The following is a 22,095-nucleotide window of genomic DNA, read 5'->3' as shown; positions in this document are numbered from 1 at the left end:
CGAAACAGAAACAGAAGGAGATGGAGATGGAGATGCTGAGACAAAAAAAAAAGTGCTGGTGTTTGTCTTCAGAGATTTGTTCGAATAGGCATACCAACCAGGGATGGAAATTAGCTCAATCAATTGGAAGAGAATTAGATACAATTGGAATAAAAGCGAGATGAGAAACTTCTATTGAGATTTCATTCATTTTTCCATTTAAGTTTTATTTTCTAAATTCATAGAGAACTGCATTGAATGAAGAAGCAAAAAGAAAGTATTTGAAATTTTTTAATATTCCTCAACTTCAGTTTGGCTAAATGAGATGAGATTAAGCCATGACTAAGCCTTACTAGGCCTTGCATGTAGGCAACATTTGTGGAGGAGTTATGTGGAGTAATAATGTTATAATCATCATATATCAAGATATATATTTTATTAAGTCTGCCCATCTGATATAAGGGTCTATAACCTATAAAGACTTATAAAGTTTTGATGTTTCTTCTGTTTTTTCTAAGCTGAAACTATCCAGCCCTATGGCTTTGAAAACGTCATAGAACTCCTTCTCTCTGTGTGTGTGTAGATACTCTAAGCCACATAAATACACTCATATATGTTACTCATACACATTCATTTGCTTTGCTTTGCTTTTGTGTTTGCCCCTTGGCGACAGCGTGTGAAATTTATGAAATGCAGCAGCAGCAGCAGCAGCAGTCACAATGTGGGCGGGCATTTTCGAGATTTTGCGCCCAAGGCCAAGATTAAACGCCCTCCAACCACCTCACCCCCTTCTCTTCTCATTATCTCCCTCTCTCTCTCCCTCTCTTTCTGTATTTTTATTAATATCTGTGCGCGGCCGCTGCTGCTTATCGTTGTCAAAGTCAAAGTAAAAACGTTTAGTGACTTTGTTTGATTAATGCCACATAAAAATGCAACTGTAAAAGAATTTTGTAAATCTATATACTTTTTTTTTTTGGCGAATACCCTACCAAAGGGAAGATAGAGTAAAATCTTTAAAGACTATAAAGACAAAAGAGAGTATGAAGATGAATTTATCGAGTGACATGTCGAATTGCTAGTATATATAATATAGTATATATATAAATCAATTCTTTATTTATAATTGATTACTAAAATAAGATTGAGATTCGGTTAGTTTTTCTGTTGTTGTTGTTGTTGAAGAGAGGCTCGCTGCTGCTCATCATCAGCCTGGTTGTTGTTTTTGTTGCTGTTGTTGGGTTACAAAGCGCCTGATTGCTGATAGCCATCAGGGCGACATGGACGACGACGACGACGACTGAGACGACGACTACTCGAAGTTGCAATTGTTTGGCAATGACAAAGCGCACCTCCCAGACAGCGCACAGGCCAGACAATCAGAAGGACAGACAGAGAGTCGGACAGTCGACGGCAGAAATGCAAAAAGCAAACAAACCATAATTAAGTTGCACTCGAAGAGATGGCAAAAAGAAAAAAAAAAAGAAGCGAAAGAACTAAGGAGCAGTTCAATCGAAAGGAGGAGAAACAGCAGCAGCAGCAACAGGAACATCTTTAGTCGTTCACTAAGTCAGTGAGTCAGGCCATGGACGAGCAAGCGAGGCAAACGAGCGATGATCTTAATTCTTTTTAAATCGATCAATTTCTTGACGACATTATTTTTGCAGGCCCATCCCCAAGTTCCAGATCCAGACTCAGACTCAGACTCAGACCCAGACCAAAGAGATTGAGACTGAGACTGAGAGAGCAAATCGTGGTCTTCTTCGAGTCGAGGCGTTTATATTACGTGGGTGAGCCTAACAAGTGGAATGACTAAGCGACTCTCACTCTGCCGGTTCGTCTTCTGCGCCTGCCTGGTTATCATTGTTGAATCTGGACGCGCCCTTTTGCTAAAAATAGCATCAACACATATCAAGGTTGACTTTAAATTTTTAGTTGAATACTATTATATGGATTTATATACATACTTATGTGTGTATATATAGATGAATATATATCATTTGAGCTATCATAACCATAGCGGGAAATAACAAACTCTTTGCCATTCGGCGCCTAATCTAGAGCAAAATCTTTTGACCAAACTTAACCCAATTTTCTAGCGAAACAAAATGACTCAAAAGGAAAATGAGCACATTACAAGAAACCACTGCTAAGAAAGAGAAAGAGACAGAGAGACACAGAGCGAGTGAGCGAGTGAGAGATAAAAACACAGGAGGACAGTGTGTAAAGGCGGAAAGTGTTGAGGTGTATGAAGTATGAAGAGAGAGCGTGGCCAAAGAGTGAGAAAAAGTTGTTTTTCATTTACTGACCAGGAGCGGCATAAATTAAACTCCAGGAGCTAGCAAATAGGGCTGCAAAAATGCAAATCTTAATGATGATTTCAAGTCTCAGTTTAATCATTTTTACTAACCGATAATCGATAAAGGTTTTCATGTCAACTCCATTTTCAAAAGATTGATATCTCTCTCTTATCGCTTAAGATTCCGCTCCTGACTTTTATTTGCCATCCGATGACGATGACAATGACGATGACGATGATGATGAGCTTATCTTAGACACGTTCAGTAGGGATTTGCGACTGACTGACTGACATTTGTCGGACTAGCATAAAGAATCCTTTTTCAACAGCCGACAAACTAAAGTTTTTGCACATTTTTGTGTGTTTGGTTTCTTTTCCGTTTATCAGCGTGAGAAAAATCTTTTCAAAATAAGAAAGCGACTGCATCGGGCGCAGCAGCCGCAGCCGCCGCCGCAGCAGCAGCAGCAGCAGCAGCAACAGCTGTTATGACCTTCAGCTGAGAAATAACTGTTCACACCCACTGGGCAGGCAGGCAGGCTGGTTGGTCGGGCAGCTGGTTGCCAACCAGCCAGCCAGCACCTGGTTAAATTTGGTTCATGTTGCTCTGATTGAACTTAAATGATACGGAAGTCGTCGTCGTCGTCGTCGTCGTTGTCGGTCTGCAGACAAAAGTAAAGTAAACCTTAAGCTAAACAAAATTCTCACGCTTTTGGCCACTTGGATTACCCGCTAAGATTACATGAAAATGCGCCTACACACACCAACACACACACACACACACATAGACAGAGTGTAGCTCAAGTTGTTCAGACATAAATCAGCTGAGCTAAGCCAAGTTGGCGGCTTTTGAAGTTGGTTGTACGCATGCCAAAAGCGGCTTAAATGTCCAAAAGTGGGGAACTAGCAACAACAACAACAACAACAACAACAACTACTACTGGCAACAACTACTGAGTGGAAAATGTGAAAATGTCTAAAGAAGAGAAAAGCCAACAGCAGCAACAACATGTGGGAACTTCTCTCTGGCCGCTGCACTTTTTCCATTTCAAATTTGATTTCAACGAAATAAACGAAAGAAAAAAAATTAATCATACGCCCCATTAACATGCCTTGAATGATGCAATGACCTAACACTTCCCTACTCATCATCGTCGTCATGATCCGCCACCATCACCATCACCATGGCCCGCCCACAGTTTCTCCTCTTGTGTTTTTTTTTGTGTCCGTTTCTGGGAAATGACACACACTAAAAATTTACCAAGAAAATTGCACATGACGATGATGAGAAAATAAAGAATATTTATAGATCTCAATTGGAAATAGTATACATATGTGTTATCAAACTAGCCCATTATCGTGGCGCCGCCACTTTCGATACCCAGCAGCACAAATAACAAATTAGAAGTCACCTATTCTAATAGACAGACTCCTAGATAAAGGAGCTTTAAGAAAAACACTTTGTTTCATTAAAACCAAAGGATTTAATAAATTCACAGAATTAACCAAATACAATAAACCAACGAAAATGGTATGGGGAAAATGAAACAAACTAATATACCCCAATGCATCATACAATTCTTTTACTTTTATTGTTGAGGTAATAGACCATGCTTATCAGTCTTCAGTTCTCTTCAATTGGCGTGTAAAACATTCTTATCGACTCAATACAATTAGCAAATACAGCAAAAAAGAAAAAAAAAAAATAGGTAAAGAGCTATTTATACATTATTGTATGAAAGGAAAATCCTCGTTTTAAGTTTTGTCGAGGGGGTTTCCTACATCTTGATTAAACTTATTGGGCTCATGATAATCTTGTCGAAAATTAGTGCTTTCCTAAACTAGTAAAGTGAATGAATTTCACCACACCATATGAGTAATAGTCATAGCTTTCAATAAGTCAAGATTTAAATGATTTTAATTTAACCTAGTGGTAATTGTTCGTCCCTAACCTTAACTCGTCGGGGTCACAATTGAAGAAAAATATAAAAATTAAAAGCTAAACGTGCTTCTTATTAATATTATAAAGGATTCTCCATAATAGAATGCTAAAAAATTAAATCTTTATGTCATAGACGAGACGTCGGGGTCACCATTTAAAAAATCGCATAAATCGCTGTTTTTTGAGCGAATTTTAAGTTGTTAAGAAACAAACCATTTCATTTAGTCTTATTGAGTAATTCTATGGCATATTTAACGATGTGTTAAAAAAGTGATATTAAGCTTCCCCCTCAATTAATCTACACGAAAAAGAATTGGGTGGAAAATTGAGTCAAATTTACAGTTATGTGTGTGGGGCAAAGCGAAAAACGAAACGGTTACGCCTCACTAGATGCAACCCCAAAAAGGTTTTTTTTTTTTCGTTTTTCTTGATTTTATTTTGGATACCACACCCAAAAAATTGCACAACAAGAACCAAGCAACTAACTAAATTTAAGCAACTTGTGTGTAGAATGAATGAATAGTTTGCTGTTCTTCAATCAATTTCAATACATTGAGCTTGAAATATGTAAAAAAAAAAACAAAAAACCAAATAAAAAAAAGTTTGAAATTGCGAAAAGAAATCGTTTGGCCATCAATAAGAAATCAAAAGTCCGAAAATCAGAATGTTTGTTGTATAGGGCAAAGGCAAAGGCAAAGGCAGAGAGTGGCAGCGGCTCCCCTTGAGCAAAATAAATAAATAAAAGTGGGCAAACTATTACAACATTTGTGATGTTTATTAATACGAAATTAAGTAGCTGCCGTTAAACAACAACAACAACAACAGCAGCAGCAGCAGCAGCAACAACAAACAGGCTGAAGGTGTTTCTTCTTTTTTTTCCCCCTTTTTTGTTGTTGGTGTGTGTGTGTTTTGGGTGGGTGGCCCCAGACACGGCAAAAGAGCGTGGAGTGTGGCGTGTGGCGTGAGGATAGGATTTGGGGGGATGGGATGGGGGGAGGAGGGCCCACAAGCAGCGCTTTCATCTTTTTGTAATTAGGCGAGCGCTGAAAAGACTGATAGACAGATCGATGGATAGGCCTGAATATAGAAAATTGCTTTTTACATGTACCAACCAATTGTACGTACCCCCCCCCCCCCGCGCGGCACATTTCGTAGGTCTCCTGAGGCCCCTGAGAAAGATGAAAATTGAAAGAGCAGTCCAGACCAGACACTATAAATGTTTACATCGTCAGGAGTATATGTCTTATTTTGAATGAGAAGATATAACAATTTGATGATGATGAAATTTTAACCAAAAGAAAAGCCAATGAGATATGACCATCCATATGAACAGGCAATGGCCATTACAGCTTTATAAACTTGTCTGATATATAGACATAAATCGAAACTAATGGACAACTCTTTAGAAATGCTCGAAGATCTTGAAAGTTGCTCAAATTGCTCTCAAAAGGCTTACAAAATCTAAGAATATTTGTAAATATTTGAAATCTAATTCTAAATTGTTAAATGTTTTTGTTTTTCTTATTTGTCTAAAAACCAAATATCAATTGTTTCAGTTTCAACCTTTAGTTACCTTCTTTGTAAGAGTATTTGAGTTTTGTTATCAAATTTCTTACTTTTTGGAAAATTCTATTTGAGTTTTTAAACATGCAGACCTAAAGTCTTGGCCCACCAGCTGTCGATATAGTAAACTATATGCTATTTACTGTCTCTCTCTCTCACTCTCTCTCTCTCTTTCTCACAAACATATACTCATTAAATTCTTGTTGTGTGTGTGTTTTTTGGAAATTCTAAAGAGTCTTTTTTGTTGTTGTTGTTGTTGTTGTGGTTGCACATGAACCCCTGCGAGTGAACCGATTGCTGAAGGCGATCAACTGGGCCCGGAGGCGGTGGCAAAGCCCAAAAGACAATGGGGGGGAGGGGGGCCACAACATGGGCGGAGGCGGGGGCGTTTTATAATTAATTGTAATTGTCGTTGAAAGATTAATTTGGTTGCGCTTCAATGGCGCTTCATTGTCGGGGCCGAGTCGGAACAGCAGCAGCAGCAGCAGCAGCAGCAGCAGCCATTGAAATCAATTTGATATAGTTTTTTTTTGGTCTGTCTAGAAACACATACAAACACACACACACACTCATATATATGGATATATGTATGTATATACATATATTATATATATATATATATAGATAGAGGAGCATAAATATATATTTTATGCTGCTGCGAAAAGTGCAATCAAGTGGTTAGGTTAACAGAGGGGGAAACAGCACTGCCACGGCATGGAGAGGGTAGGCTCTAGAAAATCTTCAAAGGGGCGACTTCTGTCTACAGTTTGGGGCCATTGAAATGGAGCATAAAAATTGTAGAACTATAAATAAGCAAAAAAAAAAAAAAACCAGAGAGACAGACAGACTAAGAGAGTGAGTGAGTAAGAGAGAGAGAGAGAGAGTGTGTGTTGATGTTGCTATTGTACGTGCGGTTATTCCCAGTGTGTTTTTTTTTTGTTTTTGGGTGTTGCCTCTGCGCCTGCATTTTCAAATCAAAAACTCACAAAAGTTGTTGCTGCTGTTGCTGCCCCAAAACATTTCCGCAGATCAAAGTCACAGCTTGACAAAATTCTATGGAAAAAAGCCAGCTGGGTTGCTAATTGCTTTCATATCACCGAGAGAGATCTGTTTCTTTTTTTTCTTCTTTTTTTTTGATTTTGATAACAACATGGGACACCACCACCAAAAAAAAAAAGAAAAAAAAAAGTGGTATGAGGTGTTGCTGGCTCTGTGGCTCTCTACGTTTTCAACACCTGTGATTCACCCACTCCCACACTACCCTCCCATCCCACCCCCCCCAGGCACAACAGCCACAACTGATTGATATGCAAAAAATTTATATAGAAATAACCAAAAAAAACTAAAAAACACGAAAATATATATATATATAATTTTTCCTTCGTTTTCGGTTTGGCAATCGAGGGCGCCCAGTAGGGCCCTTTGATCTCTCTTAAGCAAAATGGCGCCAGGCTGTTGCTGTTGCTGTTGCTGTTGTAGATGTTGCTGGTGTACATGTTGCTCAGCCGTTGCAGCTCTAATTAGTTTCACTTTTCCCGTGAGGGGAAGAATATCTTTTGCTTAAAATTGGAAATTCTTCTTCTGCTACTTCGTCATCATCTTCGTCGCGGTTTCTGTTGTTGTAGTTGTTGTCGTTTGTCGTCGCCTTGTCAAAGTCACTTGTATATAAAAATAACATGACTATAAATTTCATTAAACATGAAAGATTTTCATATAAATATTTCATCATTTTTTATACACTAGGAAGTCAAAACTAAAACATTTAACAATAACTAATTGCCAATGACATACATACATACATACGTACATACATACATATATATATGCCTATGTATACTTACATACATATAAACAAGTTGTTGCTGCTACCACTTGACCAAAAGTATCTAGCAAAAGTTGCCACAACAACAACAACAACAACAACTCCACAACATCCACCACTGGCTGACTCTGGCCTCGTCGTCGTAGTCTGGGCAATCATCATCATTAGCTATGGCCATTTTTGGGTAAATAGTGCAACCCTCTTTGCATAATAATGTGAAACGGGCTATAGCTACTTGCGGCGCATTTGGTGAAAATGCGCGAAAACAAAACCAACCAGCAACCAGCAACATTTTTGTGTCTAAATAAAGATGCGTTGCCAGCAACAGCAATAATACTAGCAACATTCAACAAACACAACCACAACAACAACAACTAGCAACACCATTGTAAGTGGAGCTTCTCTTACTGTCAGCCTAGTTGTTGTTGTTGCTGCTGTTGCTGGTGCTTAACCCGGTAGTAAATTTTGCTACAATTTTTCTCAAACCAAATAATCGAAAATAGGTTTTTATACAAAAATCAAAACTAAAATATTCACACCGCCCGATAAAACTCAAAATTAACAAATAGAATAAGAAAAACCAAAAATTCCATACGATTACCCATAAAGTAATTCCCCTTCTCAATAGTTTCAGATTGCTGACGCAAAACACAGTATAAGAATGCATTTTTTTTCGAAATTAGTTTGTATATTTACATATTGGGCCCACATCTCGAAGGATTTCCATGGAAATTGGGCAAATATTTAGGCGAAAATTGTAATCAGATGATTCAGATTCTAATATAATATAGGGTGGTCTATCTAGTGTTTGGAATTTGAATCACGGATTGTATGACAGTCAAACGTCAAATGTCATCCGTGACGCCATAAATAGTTAGTTATATGTTTGATATTTACGAAATGGGACGTTATTCGCTTGAAGAAAGTTGGGAAATATTAAAAACTTATTTCCAAAGTGGTGAGTCTTCTACTCAAACAGTGCGAAATTTTAAAAAATCGCATAATCAGCAAAAATGGTGAAGTGACTTGGCCTCCGCGGAGCTGCGATTTGACGCCATTGGACTATTTTCTGTGGGTAGGTGTGAAAGATAAATGTTATGCAAGCAATCCAGAAACAATTCAAGACCAAAATTCATGCAGCTATTGCTGAAATAGAGCCGCACACAATCGAAAATGTACTCAAAAATTGGGTTAATCGAATGGGCTATTGCCAAGCCAGTCGTGGTGGACATTTGACCGAAATTATTTTTCATAAATAAATGACATAAATATACCTTTCAAATAAATGTTTAACCTTTAAAAAATATTCACCCGTTTTTTTTTTTTATAACAAAATCAAATTCCAATTTTTAAATGGGCCACCCTATACATATATTAGCCATTGGACTACAGCTTACAGATTGAAAGAGGATGCCAACTAGCTGTTTAGCCATATAGAACACACAATTGCCAGGAGGAAAAAGAGACAAAGATTTCGGGCTTTTACCCTATCAGGTAAATACACATGATTTGGCATAAAAAAAAGAAACAAACCAAAAGAAATTCATTCAATTCTAGTAGTAGCCGGTTTAGCAGTGTTTGTTAGGTCATAAATATTACGTATACGCAGTAGCGCCTACAATGGCAAATGGCACATTGAACTACGTCATAGGCGTAAAGTTCGCACTTGATTTCTAGGTAATGGGCTAATACAAGCTTATCTTGCATATGATAAGAAATTGTTAACACAATAGACACACACACGCATCTATCTGGCAATCTAGTAGCACCCACACTTAAGTTTCATTTTATTATTGTTGTTGTTACTGCTTGCTGCTTCTTTTCGCTCATTTGCAAGCATGTCAGGCCCCAAATCAGACGGACAAGCGAGCCAATGGCCCCCAGATAAAGCAACAACAAAAATCTGTCATAGACTTGCCCAAAAAAAAGAGAACAACAACAATAACAAGAGCATAGAAAATGACTTGAAAAAAATGCGGCTGCTTTAAAGTTTTTGGCATCATTAAAATGTACAAAGCAATGTCTATAATTTTTGTTTTGTTTTTGTTACTTAAAATTTATTTCTAACCGCAGCGTGGGAATCGCCCATCATCAATTGTTTAGGCGGGGCGCCAAAAAAATAGGAAAAACTAAAGCATTATAAATGCATTAAGAGTAAAGAGAGGTAATGAGAAAATATAGTTGAAGAAAATTGTTGACAAACTTTGCCTGAAAAGGAGAAATGATTTTTGACTGAGTTGCTGAGATGCTTTATCATTAATCATTAAGCAGAACTAAAGTTGTTGTTAAAAATGTATTTTTTTTTTCGTTAGGTTTATCAATTTTAATGAATCAAGAGTTAACAATGCCGAGAGTTTTATCTAGCATTTGGTCATAAATACTTATATTGCTCATACGCACTGTTTGCCACTGTTTATGATCTATGAAAAACAGTTAACCAAAATGCCATTAAAAAAAAACAAAATAACTGGGCCCCCACAACACACACACACACACGCACACACACACAGAGCATACCACAAATGCGACCGATGCGATGCGATGCGATGATCATAATGATAATGAAGTTTCAACTTAAGCATGCAAATTGAATTGATGTTGCTTGTGTTGCTGCCGTTCTGGAAATTATATAGCCTGAATAGCTGAAACAGGTGCGCTCTCTCCCCCCTTGATTGTGTGTACCTCTTCCCGCAGCAATCCCCTTGATTGCCCCCGTAAATTGCCCGATTGCTGGGCCCTGCTGCCTGGCTGCCACTCAGTCAGTTGGCAACACGTGCCCAGGGCAATAATGTTGCCTGACTGCTGCCTGCCTGCCTTGGCAAAATAATTACGTAATAAATGGTTGGCAGGAGCAGCAGCAGCAGCAACAGCAACAACAAAGAGGCAACATCAGAAGCTAAAGCCAGAATTGCTGTGCCTGCTGCTGTCAGCCAAAAATATGTTAAGAATTTTCACTATACAAAACGAAGAAGAGACTCTGCCTGCAAGAATGAGAGATCGAGCGAGTGTTGCAACAGCAACAAAAAAAAAAAAAACCAACGACCAATCATTTACTACTTCCCCTACAACTACTAGCAACATGTTGCTCATATATGTATATGACCCAACCCAAAGAAGGGTGTAAGCAAACACTCTTTTATATTTCTGATTCGAAGAATCTAATCTAGACATTGTGTGTTATCTTCGATCAATTTTATATATATATATATTTTAAGTTTTATAGTAAGATTTTTAGCTTTGGAATGCCAACGATTTTTATGATTGGCATTGCTAAACCCAGAAATGTCATTTTACATTGTTTTTATTTAATCCTATGCACTTGATATTTGTTATCAGTATTAGCAGTCGAATATCTCTAGAGACGTTAAAAAAAGGGGATTTCCTCGCACACTTTCCCCTTAGAGTTTAGAATAATGTTAAAAAAGCAAACTAAAAAAACAGAAACAGAAGAAAAATATTTATGTGCTTGTAATTTTGGAAAAGTCATTGGCAACATGTTGCTAATGTTCCACACAAAACAGCAATGGACAACAACAGCAACATCATTGGGCCCAAGAGCAACACAATCAATAATCGCATCGATAAAGATCGTTAAACGAAATGTTTTTATTTCTGACTCTGCCACGCAGCGCGATGAATGTTTCTTTTCTGCCAGCAAACTTGGCGATGCCACGACAATTGCAGCCAGCCAACAGCAACAGCAACAGCAGCAGCAGCAGCAACAAATAACCAGCAAGCAAACGTATATGAGTTATGGCCAATGTCCTCTTGGTTGTCCACCAGCTGCGCTTTCGCACGCCACACACATGAGCAGGCAATGGCAATGGTTCACCTGACTACAACAAACTTCACCCTCCCCCGGCCCCCGGCCGGCCACCTCATCTAGCTAACATAGCCAGCCCCCTTGAAGAGTGCGTCTGGCTTGCTGTGCGGTAAATTCGCTTTATGGGTTCCCGACAACAGCAACAACAACAACAACCAGCGACGACGCGACGACGACGACGACGACGACGACTATGAACTGCTCTATGCTAATTACGTCATGGGGGACGACGCTTCATACCTAATTTTGCATTGTGGGAACCGAAAACTGGAAATCCAAGACCAACTCCTCTCAACTGCCTACCTCCCTACCGCGTTATCCCCCCCTCCGTCTTGCCACCCCTCTTTTATCTGTCTTACATTTTCCAATAAAAAAAATGGGCACTGCAGCAGCAGCAGCAGCAGCAACTGTTAAGCAAATGTGTCGCAGCCAAAGCCAAAGTCTCAGTCGACGTTAGCGTAGCTGTTGGCGTTGTTGGCTATATAATGACTTTTTCGACTTGCTATGACTTCTTGTGGTCTTTTTGCGCATTTGTTGCTGTTGTTGTTGTTGTTTTTTGTATAGGCTTTATGCGATCGCTTTGGTCTAGCTAGGCCTGGTCAAGTAGCAGCATCAACAACAGCAACAACAGCAGCAGCATGTGTTGCCGCTGTTACTATTGGTGGTGGGCCAGGTTTTGCCTTCTTTGTTGCTGCAACAGCAGCAAAAAAAAAAACCGTTGCCGTTTGTTTGTTTTTGTTGCTGCTGTGTGTGGCATGCAGCAACTTGTTGTTAGTGTTGTTGTTGCTGCCGCTGCTGCTGCTGATGCTATTGCTGGTGGCAAGTTGAAATAATTTTGTGTGTGAAAATATTTGTGAAGGAGCAACATGTTGTTGCGGGTGTGCAACAATTGATGCTCCATAATGTTGTATGCAATTCACACGTGATACAAGTGAAACCTTCAAAAAATCTGACGAATTTCAAAGATACAAATTCTTCAGTCTGTAGAGGATAGAGAGAGAAAGATAGAGAGACAGAGACAGAGACAGAACCTCAGGATCAGTTCTTATGATCAATTGGAAAGTAAAACGTAATTTTGTCAACGATTTTCAAGAGCAAATTGCTACAAAACATCTCGCATTTGTCTACATTCGACGGGTTATCTTTTACGGGTTAGCTTTTCTCGATTGTGGCAGATGGAACATGGAGATTTTCGTGGATTCCATGAAGGCTAAAAACTATTTAAGTAAATTAATGTTTAATTTCAATTATAGCGTTTTTATAGCAGCTATTTCATAAATGTTGGTTAAGTGTGGGCAAACAGAAATTTCATTTAGACACAGTTAAATACCATTTAAATAGCTTTTTGTTGCTGCTGCTGTTGTTGTTGTTCTTATTGATGCTGTTGTTGTTGTTGTTGTATTTGGGGTACAAGGTGAAGCAACAACAACAACAACAGCAAAACAGCAGTTGTCGGTTGTTGGTTGTTGCCAGAGCAAATTTGTTGCCAGCGGCGACGAATAAAATGCCGCACAAAAATGCTGCTAAAAATGCAAGTCCAATGAGTCTAAGTAACATGTATGCGTAAGTGTATGTGTTTGTGTGTGTGTGTGTGTGTACAAACAGAGCTTGGGAACTAAAAAGCAAAAAAAAAAGAGTTAAACACGCGCCTCCGAGTTGAAATTGTGGCCAGTGGCCAAGCGCGCGCCTTGACCAGGCGGCGGCCAGCGGGCAAGTTTTTCGATATAAATTCTTTTTTTCATATGCAATATTACACTGCCCAAAAAAGCAAAAAGCAGAAAGGAAAAACAACAACAACCATCGGGGGTATATCAACTTAACAACAATTATTAAACTATTAACTTAATTAAAGTTATATACTTATGTATACATAAATTAAAATGAATTTTTCCATCTTTAGTTTTAACTCTCCATAAATCAAGATAAATTTGATATTTCAAACGAGCAAACTCTTCTTAAGATCTTTTTAAGGAATATAATTGGAGAATATATTTTTATTGATATATTCGAAAATGAAACTAATTGATTGGCGTTTTTGCATCAGGAGTGGTTTTCTATTAGGGTATTCAGAAGTCTGCCATACTTGATATTCAGTTGGCCCTGACTCTTTTCGGCACATGGTCATCTTACCGGCCGGTAGAAAGAGAGGGACAGATAGATAGAAGCCAAAACTTTATATGATTGGACGCAATTTAGACCAAAACAGGCGGCAGCCTTATAATAATACATATTTTATATCATTTTGGTGTATGTTCTTCTTCTTTTTTTGTCGAGGAGGCAAATATTGAAATGCCTGGTCTCTATGTGTGTGCGTGTGTGTGTGTGTGTGTGTGTACGGAATTTCCCTTGGCTAGGGCATTGCGGGAAAATCCCGAACCAGGTCTCACGCCAAGTGACAACGTTTGGATGAAATTCATCATAAGGACGCGGGGGAATTTCCGGCATCAGGACAAACACATGTCTTCTTACCTGTCAATCTTGTGACACAGTGACTTTTTGCCAAAAACGCCGAAGAAGAAGAAGGCCAGAACAGATTAGCCAAGGGCACACACACACACACAAAATTTGACACTTGATGACATGGAAGAAGAAGGGGAAATCCTAGGCGGGGCAGCAGCAGGTAGTTTGACAAACAACATGTTGCAATATCTAATAGATTAATCAAAATGCTTGAAATTGAAACCATTTTTCTTTCTTTTGGTCCAAAACTGACAAATCAAATACTTAAACCTAAACAACTTCATCTACGAAATTGACTAAAAAAAAAAAGAAAGAGCAAGGAAAAAAATAGGGGCCCAAAAACAGCAGGAGGCAACTGGAGGAGCAACAGCAGCAGCACCAGCAGCAGCAACAGAAGATGAAGAATGCGACAGAGAGTCAAGAGCAAACTCCAAACGAGGGAACGATATCAAAGGCAAATTTTTCATTATGCCAGGGATCCAAGGGAGAACAGAGAGCCCAAACCAGACACTTGACGATGGCTTGCAATTTTAGAAGAAGAAGAAGGAGGAGAAGCAGCAGAAGATCGAGAAGGTGTTGCCCCTCCTGCCACTGCCACAGCCACAGAAAGATAGATGAGCCACGGAGCCAGGCGGCTTTGGCAGCGTCTGTGGTAATATTCAGTGGCATGTGTAGGGAATGGGAATTATTAATGTTTGATGTAATTAATGCGTAATTAAGATAGCCACAAGATGCTCCTGCTAAAAACTAAAGGGAAAAGGGAACAAGCAACACAGTCAGTCAGTTGGGGAGTGAGAAAGAGAGACACAATCGTCGCTACAGGATAAAAGGGGGAAAGGCCAATGGCCATTGGCCAATTTCCCAATGGCTGTTAGCCTAGTTTCAATGCCAAAATAGATCATGATTGCTAAGCACAGATCCAACAGACACAGAGAGCTAAACAGTCAGGAGAAACTACTTTTCGGGGCAAGTTCAAAGCATAAAATGCCGCCAACGCAAATTGAAGACTTTCAGCTAATTCGGAATTGGTCGGAATCGGATTGAGGATTGGGGGTGTTGGGGGAGGCTGACCGTCTTCAGCTCGTGCCCATCCATTAACTGTGAAAATAATGTTCCATGGGAACAAAAAACTAAACTAACTAATAACTATAAGGTAACTAATAATAATAATGAGTTGCCAAATGATTTTTCAAATATCCATCAATTTTCAATAAGTTTCTATTCGGTTCATTTCATTATTTCGTTACGTTGCGTTGCGTTGCGTTTCATTTCGTTTCGTTTTAGTTTAGTTTTCCGTTTTGGCCATTCATTAATCTTGGCCGCGTGGCCGGAGCAACTGTTGAAGCCTTCCATTTTTATGATTTTGGAGCACAAAGTGGCTTTGGGCCATGCGATTATGCGGGCAGGCAAAATTAATTAATCCCCAGCCAACAACAACAATTAGTGGCATCCATAAAAATACATATAAATATATATATCTCACCCTCTCTTGCGCCTCTTATCATTTATCATCAGTTTTCGGACTTTTTTTTTTTTTTTGTATTCTCCTTTTTCTGTGTGATGTTTTTTTTTCTTCTTTTTTTTTGGAATGTGCCGCAAGTGCCGCGAAAATTAACGCAAAATTTTTTTTTTTTTTTTAGTTCGAGTGGGCTAATTGAGGTTCCATTTAACTTCACATATATATTATAATACACTCGATCCGTTGTTGGCTTCGAAAAGAGAAGCATTCGCCTGATCTTACATATTTTGGAGCTAAAAACAATTTTGGTTTTATCTCATGTGGGTAAAGGAGATGTTTCATGTTCCTTATGAGAATTTTGATTTAAAATTAACTGGGTAAATGTAGAGGTAATGCTTTTCTATTCAAATGCTCTATCTAGTTGCAATTCCCAACTAGTTTTAGTAGAAGCTTGTTTAGTTACGTTCCCTCACGGCTTGTTTAGTTACGTTTCCTCAAATGCTTTATCTAGTTGCAATTCCCAACTAGTTTTAGCGGAATCTTGTTTAGTTACGTTTCCTCACGACCACAAAAGAAGCGTATATCATAGTCGTCTTGCTCTATATAATGTTAAACTTGATTTGCATATTCAATTTACAATATTTCTTTTTGTAGTTTTGTTGTTGCCGATGTTGTTGTTGTTATGGAAGCGCCACCTGTGGGGCATCATATACAAGTTTAAATGCCTTTGATATCGCCGACATAAATCTATGTGGATCTAGATCTTCCCCGTTTGAAACGACGGCAAGCGATGAATGCCATGCGTTTTATGCATTATTTCGTTTTGGATATGCATATGGCAAGCAGATTATGTCACATCCGCTTCTTCCAATGCCCCACCACCCCCTAAGATCAACCCAGCCCTTGCCTAGGACCACCTCTCGATCCCTCTACCTCAAATTTTCCCCCCTCGCTGTCTTTCTCTAGAGATTCTCAGTTTCAGTTCCGAAGATGCGTTGAGTGTTGGACCATTCAGATCGAGTGGCCACTTGAGTGAAAAACAGAGAAGCTTCATTGATTCGGACTTCCAGTAGTAGAGGGAGAGATGAACAGAGGGTGGTGTATGGATGGATAGATAGATAGATACAGTGTATAAGGCCGGAACCCATCAATATGAAAGATTTGGCACCATTAGCGCCACTTAGGTGGATTTTCATACTCAATGCGAATTGCAGGCAGAATAGAAAGAAAACAGAAAAAAAAGGCGGCAGGGCTAACAAGCATTTGGCAAGACACATTTTCTTTAGACTCAAAAATGAAATGACTTTCAGCTGTTTGTTGTAGTTGTTGTTGTTGTTGTTGTTGTTGTTGTTGTTGTAGCTGTAGCTGCTGCTGCTGCTGTCGGCGGGGCCAGAAATAGCATAAAAACTCATAAACGCGTCGAGGCGCAGAAGGCAGAGAGGCAACATGGCCTGCCATTTGAAAATTTCATTTCATTTCGTTATAATTTTCTATTTCCCGCATGCCAAACAGCCCGCCAGGCAAAAAAAAAAACACACACACACACACACAAAATAAGAAGACCCCAAAGGGGCCCCTACACATAGACAAGTAGTGAGCAAAAGAGATGGAACGAAAGAGCAGGAAGGCAAGGCAACCCCCTTTATATAGATAGGTACCCAAAGATTTGGTTTTAGTTTAGTTTGGTTTTGGTTTTGCTTTTGGTTCTAGCGCCGCCATTCATACTTAATTACCAAAAAAAAAACTAACAACAACAACAGAAAAATCGTCGCCGTCGTCGCTGGGCGTGACGCCTCCTACCAACAACAACAAAAATCTTATGACCAGGTAGACGACACCCCAAAAAGAGATGATGAATTGTGCGGGTGCCGTTGAGTAAGTTTTCTGTCTTCGTCTTCTCTTTTTCCGTTTCGTAGGCGTTGACCTAAATATGCAAAACTGTTGCTGTTGCTGTTGTTGTTGTTGTTCTAGTCGATGCTGCTGTTGTTGTTGTTGTTGTGTTGTCAAAGCATTTTCCGCTTTGGCCATTTCAGCATTGTGTAATACCATCTACATAACCACATATATCTCTAAAGACGTCAACAACAAGTGCAATTAGAGTAGAAAAAAAGTTCAAATCCAGAAGCTTATCCGCCCACCCCCACCCCACCACCCTTTCCCCAACCCCGTGTCCCATTTATAAAATGAGGAAGTGTCAGCAAGCAGAATGAAATGGAAACCCCATAGTCAAGGTATTTTTTTGCATCTATCTATATACCAAATAAGGTGTAGGTTTTCCTCAATGGAAAACCATGATACATAGACGTAGAATCTGTCCCCCCTTCACTTTAGCCATAAGCTAAATAATGCACGATCAAGAAATATATAGAAGATATATATGTTTGTACTTATAACCAGAAATTGAAAATATCTGATGCTAAGTTTTTTTTGCCCTTAATGACATTTTCTCTACTTCCATGAATACATATACTTATATGTATGTATGTATATGTATCTATAGTTTTTCTCATGGCTTTGGCAATGTGACAAAAACCAATGAAGAAGAAGAGCAAAACCGCAAATTGATTCTCAATGTTGAAGTGCATCGCCGGCGGCAACATAAGTGGTGATTTTATTATATAATAAATAAATATATACTACATATATATTAGATGTATGCATATCGAAGTCAAATGACGTCGTATCTCATTGTTGTAGTAGTCGATGCCAGTTTGTCTCCGCTTTTAACCAAAAAAAAAAAACGAACAACAACAACAAAAGAAACAGTCAACCAACCAAACAACCAACCAACCAGCATTATAACAAATGAAGTTGTTGCTGCTGCTTCTGTTGAATTTTTGGCTTCTTCTGATGATGTTTTATGAGCAGCTAATTTACTTAACACCTCAGCAACAACCACAACAACAACAACAACAACAACAAAATAAACTATAATAGAAGAATAAAAAATGATTTTGTTTTTTTTTTATATTTATTTTTCACATGGCCTTTTTTCATAAATTTATTTCAAGTCACATCCCAAATATAGAGAGAGAGAGGAACAGAGAGTAGGAGTAGTAGCCAGTAGAGAGATGGGTGAGAGGGAAGAGGAGGGGGGTGTAAAGGTTTAGGCGTGGGTGCAAATTGGCCATTAAAATTTGACCAGTTAATTCATGAAAATACCGATTTTGTCAAGTTTAAAGGCATTTTAATTAGTTTTAAGCAGAGCGAAGCGTCACACATGGCGTATGATTAACAATTCATCATCGGATCGGATCAGAGATCAAATCCGAAAGCCAAAAAAAAACCAAACTGAGTCAGATTTTGATTGATCTCTCCAATTTTTATGATCATTTGGCTGACAAACGTCAGGCCAAAAGCTACTAAGAACCATTCATATGCAAATTTTGCAGCATTTTGCTTGAGGAATGTTTTATTTTTGGCCAAAGTGAAAGGAGTTTTTGGTCTGCTCACGACGACGACGATGATGGTGATGATGATGATGATCTATCTGGTGGGCGGATTGATTAGTAATCAGTTTCATGTTTGCAAATCGTTTCAGAAATCATTTGCTGCGCTTGCAAAGGCAGCAGCAGCAGCAACACAAAAACCAAATAAATCAATTGGAAAAACAGCAAAAAGTTAAGTAAATATCCTGTGTATATATGTATGTATGCATGTCTGTATATATATGTACATGTGTTGGACTGGAGCGCTACAAGCTTCGACCCCATCCAAAAGAACTTGAGTTTAATTTTAATTGCGAGTTTTCACAGAGTTTCTCGAATTAAGCTAAGAAATTTTTACTAGCGACCTCTTTGATGTTGAGTTTTTCGTGTCTTTTGTGCGAAATCAGCAAATTATTGTTTCTATGATTCATTAATCTTGATTTATACGATGACAATGCAAATAATTGAAATGAACTTTACTTAAACTAACTAAATTTCAAGCAAGTATTTAAGATTAGTAAACCAATCGAATTAAAGTAATTCGAAACCAATCTGAACAATTTGTTATATTTATGAGTCATGACAAAGATCTAGTCTATGAAATCTGGACCACCCTTTAAATCTGCACGCCCCCTTTTTCAAAATAGATACCCCTAAAACCGGTCCTGTTTGGCGGCTGATGCTGAATGCTGTTCATCAGCCTCTCAAACAATAAGAAGAAAGATATGCCACAAAAAGGCAAAAAAAGAGGAAGGAAGGAAAAAGTAAATAAACAGTAAAAATATACAGAGAGGCACAAGAACAGCTGATTGCAGCTGATTTCTATTTGAGACTGCATATAGACTACTTACACTTGGCGGAGACGACTCTGACCGGGAATTTTGGAATCAAGTGAGAGAATAAAGATGAATTTGAGGCTCTCGAGTCTCTGGGCAACGCCACCGACGCCACTTTGAAATGGTGTGTGCGACAGCCATGACGACAACGACGACGACGACAACGTTGAGGGGGGTGTGCAGAGAGGGGGGGAGAGGGCGAAAAAAAACTGAATTAAAAATCTAATTGCGACTGAGCCAAAAGACAATAAAAGAAAAACTGAGAAAATGAAACACACAAACGAAGGAAAAGCAACTGCTACTACTACTACTAGGGAGGAGGAGGCGGAGGCGGAGGAGGCATTGGACTGGGCGCAAAACGTCATGAACCGCAACGCAAGAATAATTACAACAACAACAACAACAACAGCAACTAAGCACATGAGAAGGAAAAAGACGAAAAGTCCGAGAAGAGAAGAAGTAGAGAAGTTAGGGCTGGGTCCGCCAACCGCAAAGGTCGAAGAGAGACGCTGCAGACGGTTAGTGGTGGAGGCGGAGGAGGAGGAGGAAGAGAAGGAGGATGAGGATGAGAAAGAAGAAGCAAAAGAGGAAACAGTTGGGAACTCAGTTTTTCCAGGCTCACAAAATTAATGCGAATTTAATTAAAATGTGCAACTAGCAACAGCATCAACAACAACAACTGCTGCAGCAACAATAAATTCTAGGCAACTAAAATTGAAAATGGAATCAGTAGATTCAGTTGATTCAGTTGGAGGAGGAAGAACCCAACAAGACCATGAAGTAGTAGAAGAAATATAACCAAAAGAAGACTTAACCTAGACACATGAGAGAAAAAAAAAAAAAATTGCAGTTGCTGCTGCTGTTTTTTTTTTTTTTTTGGTATGGGGACAAAGGCGGGAAAGGGAATGGGAGGCGGGACGGGGCTGGGCCTAAGCGCAGGCGCAACATGCTGTGTGTGTGTGTGTGTGTGTGTGTGTGTATTGCATAAAATTATTTCGGTCTGGTGAATATTAGCAGAGCGTGAAGTTGGCAAATAAGAAAATTCAGTAGGTATATATGTATGTAGTTTTTTTTCTCTTTTTTTTTTTTATATATGTATGGCAAAAAAAAAAAACGTTAAATTTCATTAAACTACAAAAGAAAGAGGCAAATCTTCTTTATTCAAAGACGTTGAGAGTAAGAGAAAGAGTGGGGAATAAAGGCAAAGCCCAAGCTATAGCCGATATACACTTACATATGTATATATTGTTTAGGCCATAACTGAACTCTCTTCTTCTGGTCTAAAACAGACCCTAAACAAAAATTTACCTAAAATACCAACAAAGATTCTCAAAAATTCAATAAAAATTCGTTCTTCAAAATCTGTGTGATGTGGCATTAATTTCTTTTTGATTTTCTCAGATTTCATAATTCAAAGATTAAAAGAAAATAATAATAGAAAGAAATTAATCGAGTACTCACCATAATTTTCACTCACAGCCATTTTCACCGAATCCATCACTGATTGTGTAACACGTATCGGTTGACCAAGTATGGTAAAATTGCCTGGATTGGTTTGTTGCACAAACATCATGTAGGAGATATCCGATGCCTGTTCTAGATCATTGCCCGATCTAAGTAGACCGCGTGGCTTTAATTTCTCGCGATAGATATCACATTCACCGCCGCTTGTATTTGGCATGGCGAATTGTAATCTCACCAGTTGTGGCAATTGCAAGTCCGTTTGCTGTTTATATGTATGAAGGACTTTCATTGTCGCCGAGAAATTCACACGCCGATCGGCTGACATCGATGTGAAAGTGCCCTGAAAAACTGTGGGTGCAACAAATGCCAATTGTGCAGGATCACGGGCTGAGCAATATCGTCCGGGTCTTTGACGTCCGCGATGTTTGCGTTGATGTTTGCGTTGCTGTTGACGATGTTGTTGTTGTTGTTGGTGGTGTTGCTGCTGCTGCTGATGGAGCTGCTGCTGCTGTTGCTGTTGCTGATGATGATGATGATGATGCGGACGTAGCCATGGACGTTGACGATGGCGATGCTGGCCATCTCGGCGATTTCGCTGACTATCTGGCACTTCATAGGACTCAATGACATAGCTTTGCCTTAATTTAAGGCCAGAATTGCTAGCCAATAATGAGCTAGGCAATTGACTGCTACTGCTGCTGCTGCTATTGCCATTTGTTAATAATTTATATATTTGACTATTAATTAGCATATTTGGAACATGTTGCTCTTGCTGATGGTGTTGATAGATGCCACTGCTGTCGCTGTTGCTATTGCTATTTCTGCTGCTGCTGCTGCTGCTGCTGCTTCTGCTGCCGGCTGTGAATACTGTTGATGTTGATGTTGATGTTGCTGCTGCTGCTGTTGTTGCTGGCATTAATTTATTATTACTAAGACTATTGCTGACGGCTGCAGGCATTAGCAACCGACTTAAAATGCTGTCATTATCCTTTTGCAGATTTATATAATAACTGCTTTCGACGGTTG

The 22,095-nt window shown here is 39.0% G+C and overlaps 1 protein-coding gene across 1 annotated transcript in view; it reads right to left on the bottom strand.

Annotated features, from left to right (window-relative positions):
- Nucleotides 1–21,877, bottom strand: part of LOC6638766 (protein vein) — a 37,848-nt gene extending 15,971 nt beyond the window's left edge. The window contains exon 1 of the mRNA XM_047012047.1: nt 21,067–21,877. Within this exon, the coding sequence (XP_046868003.1) occupies nt 21,067–21,820 (754 nt within the window). The 5' untranslated portion in view covers nt 21,821–21,877. The remainder of the gene's footprint in view (nt 1–21,066) is intronic.
- Nucleotides 21,878–22,095: the final 218 nt, after the last annotated feature.

Source organism: Drosophila willistoni (genome assembly GCF_018902025.1).
Source record: "Drosophila willistoni isolate 14030-0811.24 chromosome XR unlocalized genomic scaffold, UCI_dwil_1.1 Seg144, whole genome shotgun sequence".
NCBI lineage: Eukaryota > Metazoa > Arthropoda > Insecta > Diptera > Drosophilidae > Drosophila > Drosophila willistoni.
The sequence above is the reverse complement of the archived record's forward strand: the minus strand, read 5'-3'. Positions and strand labels throughout refer to the sequence as shown.